General features: G+C 42.6%; 1 protein-coding gene across 2 annotated transcripts in view; it reads left to right on the forward strand.

The window, feature by feature from the left end:
• Positions 1-13,173, forward strand: part of MMP24 (matrix metallopeptidase 24) — a 52,695-nt gene that overhangs the window by 37,787 nt on the left and 1,735 nt on the right. For both annotated transcript variants that reach the window (XM_048496678.1, XM_048496679.1), the window contains 4 exons: positions 5,948-6,109; positions 7,335-7,549; positions 9,166-9,304; positions 11,476-11,742. In XM_048496678.1, coding sequence (XP_048352635.1) covers positions 5,948-6,109; positions 7,335-7,549; positions 9,166-9,304; positions 11,476-11,742 — 783 coding nt within the window. The remainder of the gene's footprint in view (positions 1-5,947; positions 6,110-7,334; positions 7,550-9,165; positions 9,305-11,475; positions 11,743-13,173) is intronic.

Below are 13,173 nucleotides of genomic sequence, written 5' to 3' on the forward strand. Positions count from 1 at the left end.
GCAAAATGGTCGGACCATGGCACTCTGCTAACAGAGGATACAACCATATTCACTCCTGCCCCAAAGACCAGATCCAAAGTATGACCGGCCTCATGAGTGGCGCCGGTGTTTAATAGGGAGAGTCCCAGCGTCGCCATGGATGACACCAGGTCCACTGCCGCTGAACATGAGGCGGCGTCCACATGGACGTTGAAATCTCCCAAGACAATAAGTCGAGGTAATCGCAACGCCCACTCGGCCACCGCTTCCAGCAGCCATGGCAGGCCGTCACCGGGTGCGCTAGGCAACCGGTACACCAGGAGAACGGCCAACCTCTCCCCTGACAGCCACTCCAGTCCAGCACACTCGAACCCGGAAATTTGAGGGGCAGGGACTGCCCTGAAGGCGATGGAGTCCCAGATGAACATCGCTACACCTCCCCCCCGGCCCTGTGTTCGAGGCTGGTAGACACAAGCGAAACCTGGGGGCGAGACTTCGCTCAAGGCGACCGTCTCGCCTTTTCGCACCCAGGTCTCGGTGATGCAGGCCAGGTCCACTAGCTGCGCCCCGAGAAAATCCCGGAGCGTTGCGGTCTTATTGTTAATGGACCTGGCATTAATCAACACCAAGCTCGAAGCAGAGTATACCTGAGCCCCTCTGCCCGCATTCCTCGGGATAGGCCGGAGGCCGGAAGGGGGACGAGCATAAATACATCTCCTCCCCCTTCTCTCAACCTTTCTAATTCCGCGACCCTTTAATACAGTTCCTCATGTTGTGGTGACCCCCAACCCTAACATTTATCCATTTTACAGATGGAGAACACTGATGCAGAGAGTCTTAGGCGACCCCTGTGAAAAGGTTGTTTGACCCCCAAAGGGGTCCTGACCCACAGGTTGAGAACCACTGTGGTAGGAGAAAACGAGATGCCCCCTACAAGTTCTTCAGGTCTTTCATAGTAGCCCATTTACTTCCATGAACTTAGAAGGGTATAACTCTGCCTAGGACTGTATTGTTAGTACTTTGTGAGACTGTAGAACACGTAGGCAGCCCATAGTGTAACACAAGGGTTCAGAAATACTATGTAACAGCATTTGGCCATCATACAAATCAGCAATTATCTGGACTATACACATCTTAGGATCAAATGGAAAGATGCCAGTTGAACATTTTGCAACCATTTTCTACATTCAAGTGGGTGATCTACTTACCAAAATTCATAGGCTGCCAAAACTTAAAAGAAGAGTGATTAGTGGCAAAATGCCTTAGTATCTAAGTTAAGTTTGCATTAGGCATGTATATTCAGGTATCTGCATCAGAAGACTCTTCAGTGGATCTGTATTTCCTTAAGAACTATTAATTTCTCAAGTTGCATTAAATAAAAGTGGACAAATTAACATTGCTCTCATATAACTATCTGAGACCTTTCTGTATAGTTATTACAACACCTGGTTTTCTGCTGTAATAACAAGAAATCTTGATTTTCCTTTCTCTCTTGCGTTTCCTTTCTATCTCTTCTACCTTCTCTCTCTCTCTCTTCATTGTAACTTGCCATATATTTGCTTTTTGCATCTGATGCCTGTACGTGCCCTATTAAGCCTATCTTGTACTGTTCATGCGTCCCCCTATATTTGTTTATTCTCTCTTGCTTTCTAGCCAAGTGCCTAGGTTCTCCTGTCTTTTATTTTCCATTTACTTTTCTCTCATTATGTTCTTGCTTTGCTAGCAAAATTTAATGCTGTGTAATAAATAGAGGTTTGCTCAAATTTATTTTATGTAACAATTTTTGCTACCCTTGTTTCTAACCACAAATGCGGTTAATTTTATTGCCTACTGACTTCCCCACTCATTGTATTACTTCGATTTTGACCACTCACCATTCTGCACACAGTTCAACACTTTGATCAATCTTCTTTCCAAGATAACTCATTTGTCAACTATAGTATTAACTTCTGATTTGAATCTATTTGCTCTGATCCTGAGATTCTATTCACATACCACTCCAAAGGAGTTCTGACTCTCAAAAGCTTGTGCCCAGGAAATTTTGTTGGTCGTTAGGATGCTACTGGACTAGAATCTTGAACTCCTACCAAGAATGGGTTTTTCGATAAACACAGTGAGGGGTTCATTTGTTGCACACGTAGAAGTGCACCAGAAACTGCTACAAGTATAAAATAGCAAGCCATCTTGACCGCAAGAAAAGGTGGGGTGTAAATGTTTTAATAAATAAAATTAATAGACAACAGACTTACACTCTCAGACCGTTGAACTCAATAGGCTTAGAATAGTCTACCTTTGTTCAGGATTGCTTTCTAAATAGACTGTTTTCCAAATTACAACAGAAGCAAATGGGAGAGATTAAGGAAGCCCTTGCACTGTTTTGCTCAACAGCTTCCTAGCATGAAAAGAGCCTCTGGGTTGTGGCAAGACATATAAAAACATGATTCTCATTTTCTGCTGTTTAGCCTGTATAGCTGATATGAATCTAGGATTGGCAACCTCCAAGACTTAGCAATCTTTCAGAATTACAACTAGGGTTGCCAGGGCCTAGCTCACTGTACCCCTGAGCCTCTGCTCCCAGGAATAGAACTGTGTGCAGTGATGGGGCTTTCAAGGGAAGGAAAGAATCAATGGAAACTGCCATCTACTGCCAGAAAATAAGCATTGGATAAACCTCTTAATGGCAATTAAAATATTTTTAAAACTTACAAATACCTGTAAATTTGAGCAAGTCAGACCTAAAAATAAATAGTAGTTGTTAAAAGGCAAACATGTTTGTTAAAAAATCTTTTCATTCCTATTTAATACTTTCTTCTCATTCCGCTTTAAGACTTCTATTTGCTAAGGACTATACAAAATAAATGCTTGAATGCTCAGTTCAAGCATTCTTATTTATGATTCATATTCAAAGATGTTTAGAATTTCTTTATGACTCCCTGCCACATAAGGAGATTTTCTGTGACGCATATGTCCCTATGTATCCCACTCATGGGAATCACAGGTCACTTAACTGAAACACAGCAAACATCCTCCAACATTTTAAGCTTGTAGAATGGTATAGTTTTTAATTTAAAATACAAAATAACAATGAAGGCAGCATATTGATTTATCTAGGTGAAGGACTAAAATAAATTGTGATTTTGCATTTTGGCAAAATTCTGTTTTGCAGCTGCTTGTAAAAAAAAAATTAAAATGGGTGTATAGCCAATGGGGCGCTAAACTCAAATAAACCATGAACTATAAATTAGCTTGGTACTGCACCATTTACCAAGCCTGCTCGCACATAGGACTGAGCCCATATAAAATATGTGGGTGCAGGTCGTACTTTTGGAGTAGACATAAAGGAGCACATGACATAGTAAAAGGAGCAGAGTGTGTGAAGATGGTACACCTTGACACTTGAAATATCTTGTCAAGAACCCTTTTGCTTCTTAATTTTTAACAAATAAGGTTTCAAGCTTTCCCTCCTTAATAGTAGCAATTGTTATCATCTCCTGGAATGAAAGCTGAAATTAATTATTTTTAGTTGGATTTTGAAATGCCATAGTTCTTAGAAGATCCCAAGATCTGTAAGTATAAACATTTCCAGAACCTTTGTCACTGCCCTTGACTTGGTGTGACCTACCAAAGCATTAGAACTGTTTGCAAACAACCAAAACCATATCTATACATTTTTGCTTTCATTGCATTAAGGTACAGGGCACGGAGTTCTATTCATTAAACCCCCAAATTCCAAATCTGACACCTACTGCTCTTGCTTCTTCTCTTTTAGGAGGTGTGGGTGCTTTTCAAGCTTCAAACAGCTGTTTGTATTTGAGTCATATTTCTGTGGACTTGGATCTAATCCTATTTCTTATAAGCCACTGGAACATATTTGCCATTTTCACAGAGTGATTCAGCCAACATCTCATTTGCATAGTTAAATCACACGTTGTCAGAAACTTCTTCCAACTGTCGTCACCACGAACCATATTATTTAAAATCAACAAAGAGGGTTTCGGTATCTTAAAAGCCTAATAATTTCATTGTAGAACTAATTCTCATAGCTAGAATCTCCTTCATCAGATCTATCATCTGTGAGATGTGACCCAGGAAATATGCAATTAGACTTTCCCACAGGTTTTTTTTTTAAGTTCTAATGGTTTGGGGTAGTACAGGGGATGATGGGACTTAACCCTTTTCCTCCTGCATAATTTTTTCAGTGTAGATTGCTGTCCTCCCCTCCCCTTGTGCTGGCATTTAACTCACAGGGGCTATCTGGTGGCAATGACTGAGGACAGGAAAAGGCTGTGATGCCAAAGGGATAACTACTTCTTCACTGCAGCACCCCAGCCCTGATCCAGATTGTGGACCTCAATTGCTGGTTTTAAATTTTAAAGCTTAATCTTGAAAATTTTCCCATGTTATTTGGCCCAAGTGTTTCAGTTAGGAATCCCATTGTCCAAATCTCAGCAGATAGCATTAGGCAAGGCCCTATATATGTCTCAGTTTTTTTCCCTTTCTCTAATATGGAGATAATAATTTTGATGTACTTCAGAAAATGTAAGGTCTACTGAGGTCATGTATGTTCAAGAAGATTGCCAACTGCCTGGAGAAAAAAAATCCTGGCCCTTTTATAGAGGCTCAGTGCATGGCAAAGAGAGCCAGTGTGGTTTTGTAGTAAAGATGTCAGACTAGGATCTGAGAAACCCAAGTTCGAATCCCTAGTATGCCATGGAAACTTTCTGGGTGACCTTGGCCCATTCACCCACTCTCAGCCTTGACCCTGGTGAGTATTTAGATAGGAGACCTCCAAGGAATGCCAGGGCATGACGCTGTTACCCTAAGTAGGCAATCTCTGTTTTAATTGGGGGAATTAGCTGGAGGCAGATAACTAGAGGGAGTAACTGGAATCAGTAACCTATGTATACCAGGATACTCCTGGGTGAAAACTCTCAAATGAGAAGGTAGTTTTATAATTAAAATGTGGTTCTGATAAAGAATGAAAACAGTAAAACAAGAAATATATTTTAAGCACTGATCAAACACACACAAAGCATACCAGCGCTGACTAAGAGAAAAGAGAAGGATTTGGATAGAATTTCAGGATGGGTGTTAATTGCTAGTTTTGAAGAGATGTCCAGGGAAAGCAGTGTTGAAAAGGAAAACAGCCAGCATTTCCAGGAAGAGTGCACACACAAGTGTGGGTGTGCACAGGGATCCAGAACATACACACAATGAATGCCCAAAGAACCAATGTTTATATCCCAAAATGAGTCCTGAGGTGATATGAGTTAAGCTGGCAGAAAAGCCAGGGACAAAGAATTGATCACTTGATGAGTTGTCAGGACCCAAGGGCTATTCTCTTAAATACCGATTGATTGCTGGGACGGATGCAGATAGGATAAGCAATGGTATGCTTGGAGCACTGATTAATTACTTTAGGGTTACACAATGGGTATTAGCTAGCACCAATGTCCAGCCAGGCACACCTTAGGGTCGGGAAAAGTTCAGCTGCCAGCCGCCTTCCTGCCCAGACTTGACACACAAGATGGATGCCAAAATTCTGAGAGCCATTCATTTTGTGGGTAGCAGTATCTTGCTCTTATGCCAGCCTTTGGCCCTTGGGCCTTTGTGGTACCCCTTAGCGGGAGGAAGGGTCTGACTGCTTACAACTCAGAGGTAGGCAATGGCTAACCGTCTCTGAACTCTTTCTAAAAGGTCTAGCTGCTGAGCCTCTATAACAGTGGTGGCGAACCTTTGGCACTCCAGATGTTATGGACTACAATTCCCATCAGCCCCCGCCAGCATGGCCAATTGGCAGGGGCTGATGGGAATTGTAGTCCGTAACATCTGGAGTGCCAAAGGTTCGCCACCGCGGCTCTATAAGTACTAGTTGAAGTGGCTGTGTTCTTCAGAACATTCAGAGCTAATAAGGAATGATGTTATCATACTGATGTAATACTGACCATATTATATCATTTCTTTCTAGGAAATGATCTCTTTCTTGTTGCAGTGCATGAGCTTGGCCATGCATTAGGCCTCGAGCACTCCAATGAGCCCAGTGCCATCATGGCTCCTTTCTACCAGTACATGGAAACACACAACTTCAAACTGCCATTGGATGACCTTCAAGGAATTCAAAAGATTTATGGTGAGGCACTGTCCACTATTCTATCCTTTAGGCTTGAGGTAGCTTAGGGTACTGAAATCTTATCGCACAAGGTGTATTTAGGGAGAGATTGTGATGGCTTAAATGTGCATAAAAACCTAACTGTACCTAAAAAGTGCATACTACCTCATTTATTTTTGACTGTCAAACTAGATTTTTGAAAAACCTCTTAAACTGCTCAGGCTTGAGGTTTGATGGATCTCCACTAAAAAGGCATCCAGGGCTGAAGAGCAGCTAGCATGAATGCCTTTCTACATGCCCTCTGTCTTACATCCAGATGGAGGGCACCCTCAAGAAACTGCCCTCAGGATGTCTTAGGGTCTCTGCAAATTATGATCCTTTATTCATTTCATTGTACCCTGCCTTTGACCCCAGTGGGGTCCCAGAGTGGCCTCCATTTTAGGCTCACAGCTATCCTGCAGGGTAGATGAGTTGTCACTAAGCTGTTGAGCAGGATACAGGCAACGTTGCTCCTGTATCCATATAAGCTATGGGGAAATTATGTTTTCCCAGCACTCAAAACATAGTATGTTGTTGCTAGTAATGTGCAGTGTCCATCCCCTCAGCAAGCACAGTCATTGTATGCATAATAATCAAGTAAATTATAGTTGCCTGAGAGCCAAACTACACATTACAGATGGGCACAGGGCAACCCATGGCCACTGCCGCCATTTTAGAGGATAATTTAGCTATTTAAAATTGCCATGAGGCCCACAGCACTGTGGCACCATGCAATCTTGTTTTTCCTGTATCTTTTTCAAGTGCCAAAATTAAATTGAACTTAATCCTTTTACAGTGCTAAACGCCATTTTTTTGTAACAACAGTACATTATCATTTCTTGATCCTTTTCCTCCATTTTTCTGTTTCTGTTTCAATACTAGAGCACACATCTTTATTGGCATCTCCCACCTCCCTACAAGATAACACCTTTGAAGAGAACAGCAATAAAAAAGGGGGAAAAGTGAAAAGCAGACCAGTTCCACTCTGCATGCTTATCCTACCCACAGCAAGAATCAAATACTGTTTACTAAAAAGAGAGAGAGAGAGAACTTCCGGTCTACCAGCAGAGAGCTAGTAGGACTTGCGTTTGTGTAGGAAGTGGAGGATTGTGTTCAAATCTGGATAGGAAGCAAAAAGTTCTGGAGAAGCTTTGGGACTCAGTGTTCTGGTTTTAATTTGTGCTTTTTTCCCTTTCCTTTTGTTTAGGTCCTCCTGCTGAGCCACTGGAACCCACCAGACCTTTACCAACCTTGCCTGTCCATAGAATCCATTCCACTTCAGAAAGAAAGCATGACAGACATTCAAGACCTCCCAGACCCCCGTTAGGAGATAGGCCATCTGCCCCAGGCAGTAAACCCAATATATGTGATGGAAACTTCAATACAGTGGCTCTATTTAGAGGAGAAATGTTTGTTTTTAAGGTAGTAAAACTGTGTTCTGTTAGAACTGGGTTTGGGGTTTTTTGGCTATGTATATGAGAGAGGAATCTTTCAGTATTGCTTTCATCTCTGCAGTTATGTAACATAACACTGTGGTTTGGACATAACACCAAATCACAGTTTGGTAATACTTGAATGTGCTCTATGCTTACATGATTTCAGGGAGTCAGCTACAATGCAGTCCTAAGAAGACTTTCTTAGGAGTGAGAGCCAATTAATAAATCTCAGTAGGATTCTGAGCAGACCATTTTAGGATTGCTTTTTAGTGACTTGCTATTTAGCGTAAACCATGGTATGCTGTTTCCTCATATAGAACATGAAAAGCTGCTGAGCAGGACTGGATCAACCATTACACTATGTAAGCTGCTGAGTAATTGGGGGCGCTTCTGACCTTTAGCCAAGGGCATATCTACAGAAAGTGGCACCCAGGGCAAGCACTGAAATTGCACCCCCACCCCCCAGAATAAAATTTGACAGATTTTCTCCATCTTGGAAGACCAGCTCTCCAGTGGCCAGGTCTACCTAATCCTTATACCTGCAGGTAGACCAGCTCTCTGGAGAGCTGGTCTACCCACCATTAAGAAGAACTGGTAGACCTAGCCTGCTTAGCAGCCTTGTCTACCCATTGCATCTTAATGGTAGGTAGATCAGCCCTCCAAGCGGCAGTGGATTACTGTTTCGCAAAAGGGCAGCCTGGGCACCCCTATGTGAGTAGCGCCCAGGGCTCACACTCTGTCTTGTCCCACCCTAAATACACCAGTGCCTTCAACTCTGTAAAATGATACTGGCGGCTGCTGCTTTAAAATTTCCTATAATTCAAGATATAATAGCTGTTCTTACATTAGAAGTTGGCAAAAGCGGGGCAGGAATTTAGAATACCAGATAGTGGGGCAGGAATTTAGAATACCAGTAGCAGAGGTAAGAGCTGATCACACATTAAATTTTGGACTTTATCACTTCAACCTGCGAATATATTTTGAACATCTCCTGTCCCTTCATGTGTAGATCAGACTTGCCTGAGGTCCATTGTGAGTTAATCTGGCCCTGCTGCAGAATTTATTGAAGCTGGAGGAATCTGTGAATGAGAAATGGTGTTTGGCCTGGAGGAATGACTGGGTGAAGGAAGAACTGAATGTTAATATTTTGGCATTTTTGGAGGAGATAGGTATTGGTCAGTAAGACTGTTCTTATGGCTACCATCAAGGATAGAATAATAAAATGGAGGGAATGCTCTGTTCTGTCACTAGTAACAGTAAGAGAGAGAATGAGAAGGATCTGAAGATTGAAGGGAAGATGGTCTCAATCAGCAAATGGAAATAGCTTTTGGAGTATAATATGAAATAAACTGGACAATAACGAGGGAGGGGGAATAACATGGTGTATAAAGGAGCCAGAAGACCTGTTTCAAACCCTTTTAGTTTTAGAAGATCAGTGTAGCGAAGGAGCAGATTTCAAGGTAATTGTATTATGAAGAAAAAGGCTCATTGAGTCTGAGACTTGTAATAGGAAAACTGAACTATTTAAAAAGATTTTTGCTTTGCTTTCTGTTGTGATGGACAATTATCAGTCATAGTAAATCCTTTTTTCCTTTTCCCTAGGATCGCTGGTTTTGGCGACTCCGGAACAATCGTGTACAAGAAGGTTATCCCATGCAGATCGAACAGTTCTGGAAAGGGTTGCCCGCAAAGATTGACGCTGCTTATGAAAGATCTGATGGAAAATTTGTGTTCTTCAAGGGTAAACATTTTATTTGATGTTAATTTTATACATACAATTCTGCTATAATGTATATGTATCTGAGCAGCAAAGGTGGTTGTTATGATTTATTTTTACGAAATTCAATTTAATCATAAGAATAAAAAGAAAGCTTTTCTGTATTGTTGTCTATTTCGTTTTCTGGCCTGTGACAAACAATACGTATGAGATGATAATTACAAAATTAAATTTAAAACTTCATAAAGAAATGTGTATTTATGTAAAGAGTTATAATTTCATCTTCATAAGTGGACTATGCGTCTATGTTAGTTTTCATTTAGATTTCAAAAATGAGTGATTGTTTTATTGAGTCCTGCCAAAAATAATTGTAATTGGTTATCTCTTTGAACCAGAAGTAAAACAATAGATAATGAGTAAGTTAACTAGGGCTGTTTCTGCACGGGCAGAACACAGCACCCCAGGGACGGCAAAACCGCCGTCCCTGGGGAGGCGTTCGCAAAGCAGGCACTGCGGATGGAAGGCGGTGTTTCCCTCCCGCCTTCCCCAACTGGCTTACCTGCTCCTGCTGGTTTCCATCGCGTTGTGGAGGCCAGGGGAAACGCCCCCCCGGGCCTCCATCTCCAGAGCTGTCGCTCTGGCCAGGGGGGCATGTCCCCTGGCCTCCACAACGCGATGGAAGCCAGCAGGAGCAGGTAAACTGGTTGGGGAAGATGCATCCTGTGCGAAGGCTGCACCTTCCCCTGCGCCCCTACCGGGACTGCCTGTGCGAACAGTCCCGGGGGGTGCATTGGCCCAGGATAGAAAGACAGGTTTCTGTTGTTAAGCTTCTTGGGGTCCTTGGCTTGCCCTCTGGTATCAAGTCATGTCCAAAACAATCTTCAGTTTGCCATGAATAGTGTTTTTTGTGGTTACGTTGCCTAACACTTTAAAGGTTTTTCTGTAACAGGGCTGCAAATGGCAAGATAAGAAGGAAGCATCCCTCCCACTCCTAGTGAGGGTTAAGCTGTACATTATAAGAAACTAGCAACAAAGCCCATTGCAGGGGAGATGCAATGGGGCCTGGAAGGGCAAATTGGGGTGGGGAGGGTGGAAGGGTGAGGCTTGGAGTGGGAGGAATGGGGATGCTTGGGGAGCGGGCAAGCCAGGAGAGGCTCTCTGAGTCCACAGAGCAGTGGATGCCCAGATGCTGCTGCTCCAGTTGTCTGAGGGCAACCTCTTGGGCTGGGGGGTGGGAAGTGGGAGGGCTTCTGCAGGCTTTGGGAGCAGCTGCTTCTCTACCAGCTGGGGGCAGCTGTTGGGGTGAGAGGGAGGCAGGAGGGCTTCTCCAGGCCTGGGGAGCAGCAGGTGTCAAAGTGCCACTGCTCCGATGATTGGGATGGGCTGCTGGGACTTGCATTTGGGTTAGGGGAAGGCAGGAGGGGGAAGGGATGGAATATTGCCCACCTATGGGCAAGCAGGACTCACTTCATGAAGTTTTCTTTTAGACTAACACTATTATAGGGGCTCCCAAATTCAATCCAGGTAGGAGTAGGTTAATTCTTTTCACCCACTCTTTCCTGATGGAATTACCCCCAAATTACTGTTGTGTATTATAAAGACTGGATCCATAAGGAGGATTCAGAGAGTAAGAAGTTAGCTGAATCTAAGATCTGAGAAACACATCACAACATGGGAAGGGGATACTATTTAGAAAGTTTTGCCGTCATGAAGGAGAGGAAATCTATGGAAGTGTTCTTAATTAGTGATAGATAGTGAGGTGTTCAGATGCAGTGTGAGAGGTTTGCTTATTGAAGTGGACCAATAAGGGTATCCTGGGAATCGTGTCTGGAGATGATTCGAAATAGGATCTCTTTCATTTCCTGTCACTTAAGTCAACAGTTGAGTGAAATTAAACAATTTTAGCAGTTCTTGTTAAAATCAAACAAAAAAGAGTGGGATTTCTGTGGTGGACACTGAGTTAAATGCAGTGTGAGCATGTGCACCTATTAGGTGGAAGGGATGGTGGTTGAGGTCTGTTGTTTGTTTTGCACCATCAAGCACAAACTCATCTGTGAAAAATTAAAACTTGTACTATTTGACAGGTCTATATTTGACATTTTTCTTCCAGTTTTCAGATAACAAGTGGATGGGCATATATGTAATTCCACTTCATTATACTGTGGTAAATATGACTTTTCCCCTCTCTTGCCTAGGAGATAAGTACTGGGTTTTTAAAGAAGTTACTGCAGAGCCAGGGTACCCACACAGCCTAGTGGAGCTGGGCAGCTGTCTTCCTCGTGAAGGGATTGACACAGCTTTGCGATGGGAACCTGTAGGCAAGACCTACTTCTTCAAAGGAGACCGGTATTGGAGGTATAATGAGGACAAGAGAGCAACGGATCCGGGCTACCCCAAACCCATAACTGTATGGAAAGGGATCCCACAAGCCCCACAAGGAGCATTTGTTAGCAAAGAAGGCTGTGAGTATTTAACCATGTTATGAATTTATTCACTGAGTAGCATTGAAAATATCCTCTTTTTTTGTTAATTTTTGTTTTGTTTTTGAGCTTTGCATTTGGATGGTGTCAAAACCTGAATAGTTTCAGAGAGTAGCTGTCTTGGTCTGACATAAAACAGTTTGATTCTAGTAGTAGCTCCTTAGTCACCAACAAGCTTTTAGGGGGACTTTCGAGAGTCAAAGCTCCCTTCATCAGATGGAAGTAGGAATTGAGATCCATGACTCCTTATATCCTGGGGTGAAGGTGGGAGCGGTATAGCAAAGACAGGAGTCAGAATGTAGAGGTGCAGTGCAAAATTTAAGTACAGTAGTTTGATTAAAACATGGGAAAAATGCTTGTGTTGTGAGATAAAAATCCTATGTCCCTATTTGGCCATTGTTCTGAATTTGTGAATAAACTCAAATCCAGCAATTTCACATTGTAATCTCCCCTTGAAGCATGTCTGTTTTAGGACTGCCAGCCTGAGGTTAGCAAGAGAACTCCTGGAAGATTATAGCGTTCTCCTGCTGGTTTTTTAATGTTGTGTTTTTTTGTCAGATATATGTCCGTTTATTCTTCTGTGCAGGGACTGACCTATTTGTCTGATGTAGAATGTGGAAGGGCGTGGTTGACATTTGATGGTATATAAAAAATTGGAAGATGAACTGATGAATGAGCCCAAGATGGTCTGACTAGTGTTGTTACGTGTGGTGTTTATGTTGTCAGGAGTTTGTATGGACAGAGTTGGCATTTTGGTTTACTGTAGACTCTGGTCCTTGAATCTGTGTCCGTGTTAGGAAAGGTGCTATTGTAAATAAGAAGTTGTTTAAGGTTAGGAGGCTGTTCGTGGGCAACAAAAGTTTGTCCTTCTCCCAGTGTCTGTGTGAGACAGTTATCATTACCCAGCACAAGTTGCAGGTTTTTAATGATGTATTAAAGCAGTTTGAGCTGAGAGCTGTATATGATCACCACTGGTGTTCTGTTTTCTCATTTGGGCCTGTCTTGTAGCAGGTTAACCTTTGGGATCATTCTGGTTTTGTTGACCTGTTTCTTTACCACATCAAATGGGTATTATAATTTTGTATTACATTAGCATCTGTTCCAACCCTTCTGACAGATTTTCTCACTTGCAGGATCTACAACAGATACTTCTGGAGTTACAAAGGGGGCTTTGACTCTCAAAAGCTCATACCATCCCTAAATATAGTTCTTGACAGATTCCTGGTCTGTGTGTTTCAGTGTACAGCATTATTCTGGATGGATAATCGATGGATCCCCCCCCCCCCCCCGGTATTGTTTCCTGTCCCCATTCTCTAAATACATATTTATGCGGGCAGGAAGGCAAAAGTGGGAAGATTTAAATAAAGTTACAGACTTCACTTTTTCTTCCAGGCTGACCTACTATACCTGTTT

This window comes from Sphaerodactylus townsendi, linkage group LG05, assembly GCF_021028975.2.
Source record: "Sphaerodactylus townsendi isolate TG3544 linkage group LG05, MPM_Stown_v2.3, whole genome shotgun sequence".
Lineage (NCBI taxonomy): Eukaryota > Metazoa > Chordata > Lepidosauria > Squamata > Sphaerodactylidae > Sphaerodactylus > Sphaerodactylus townsendi.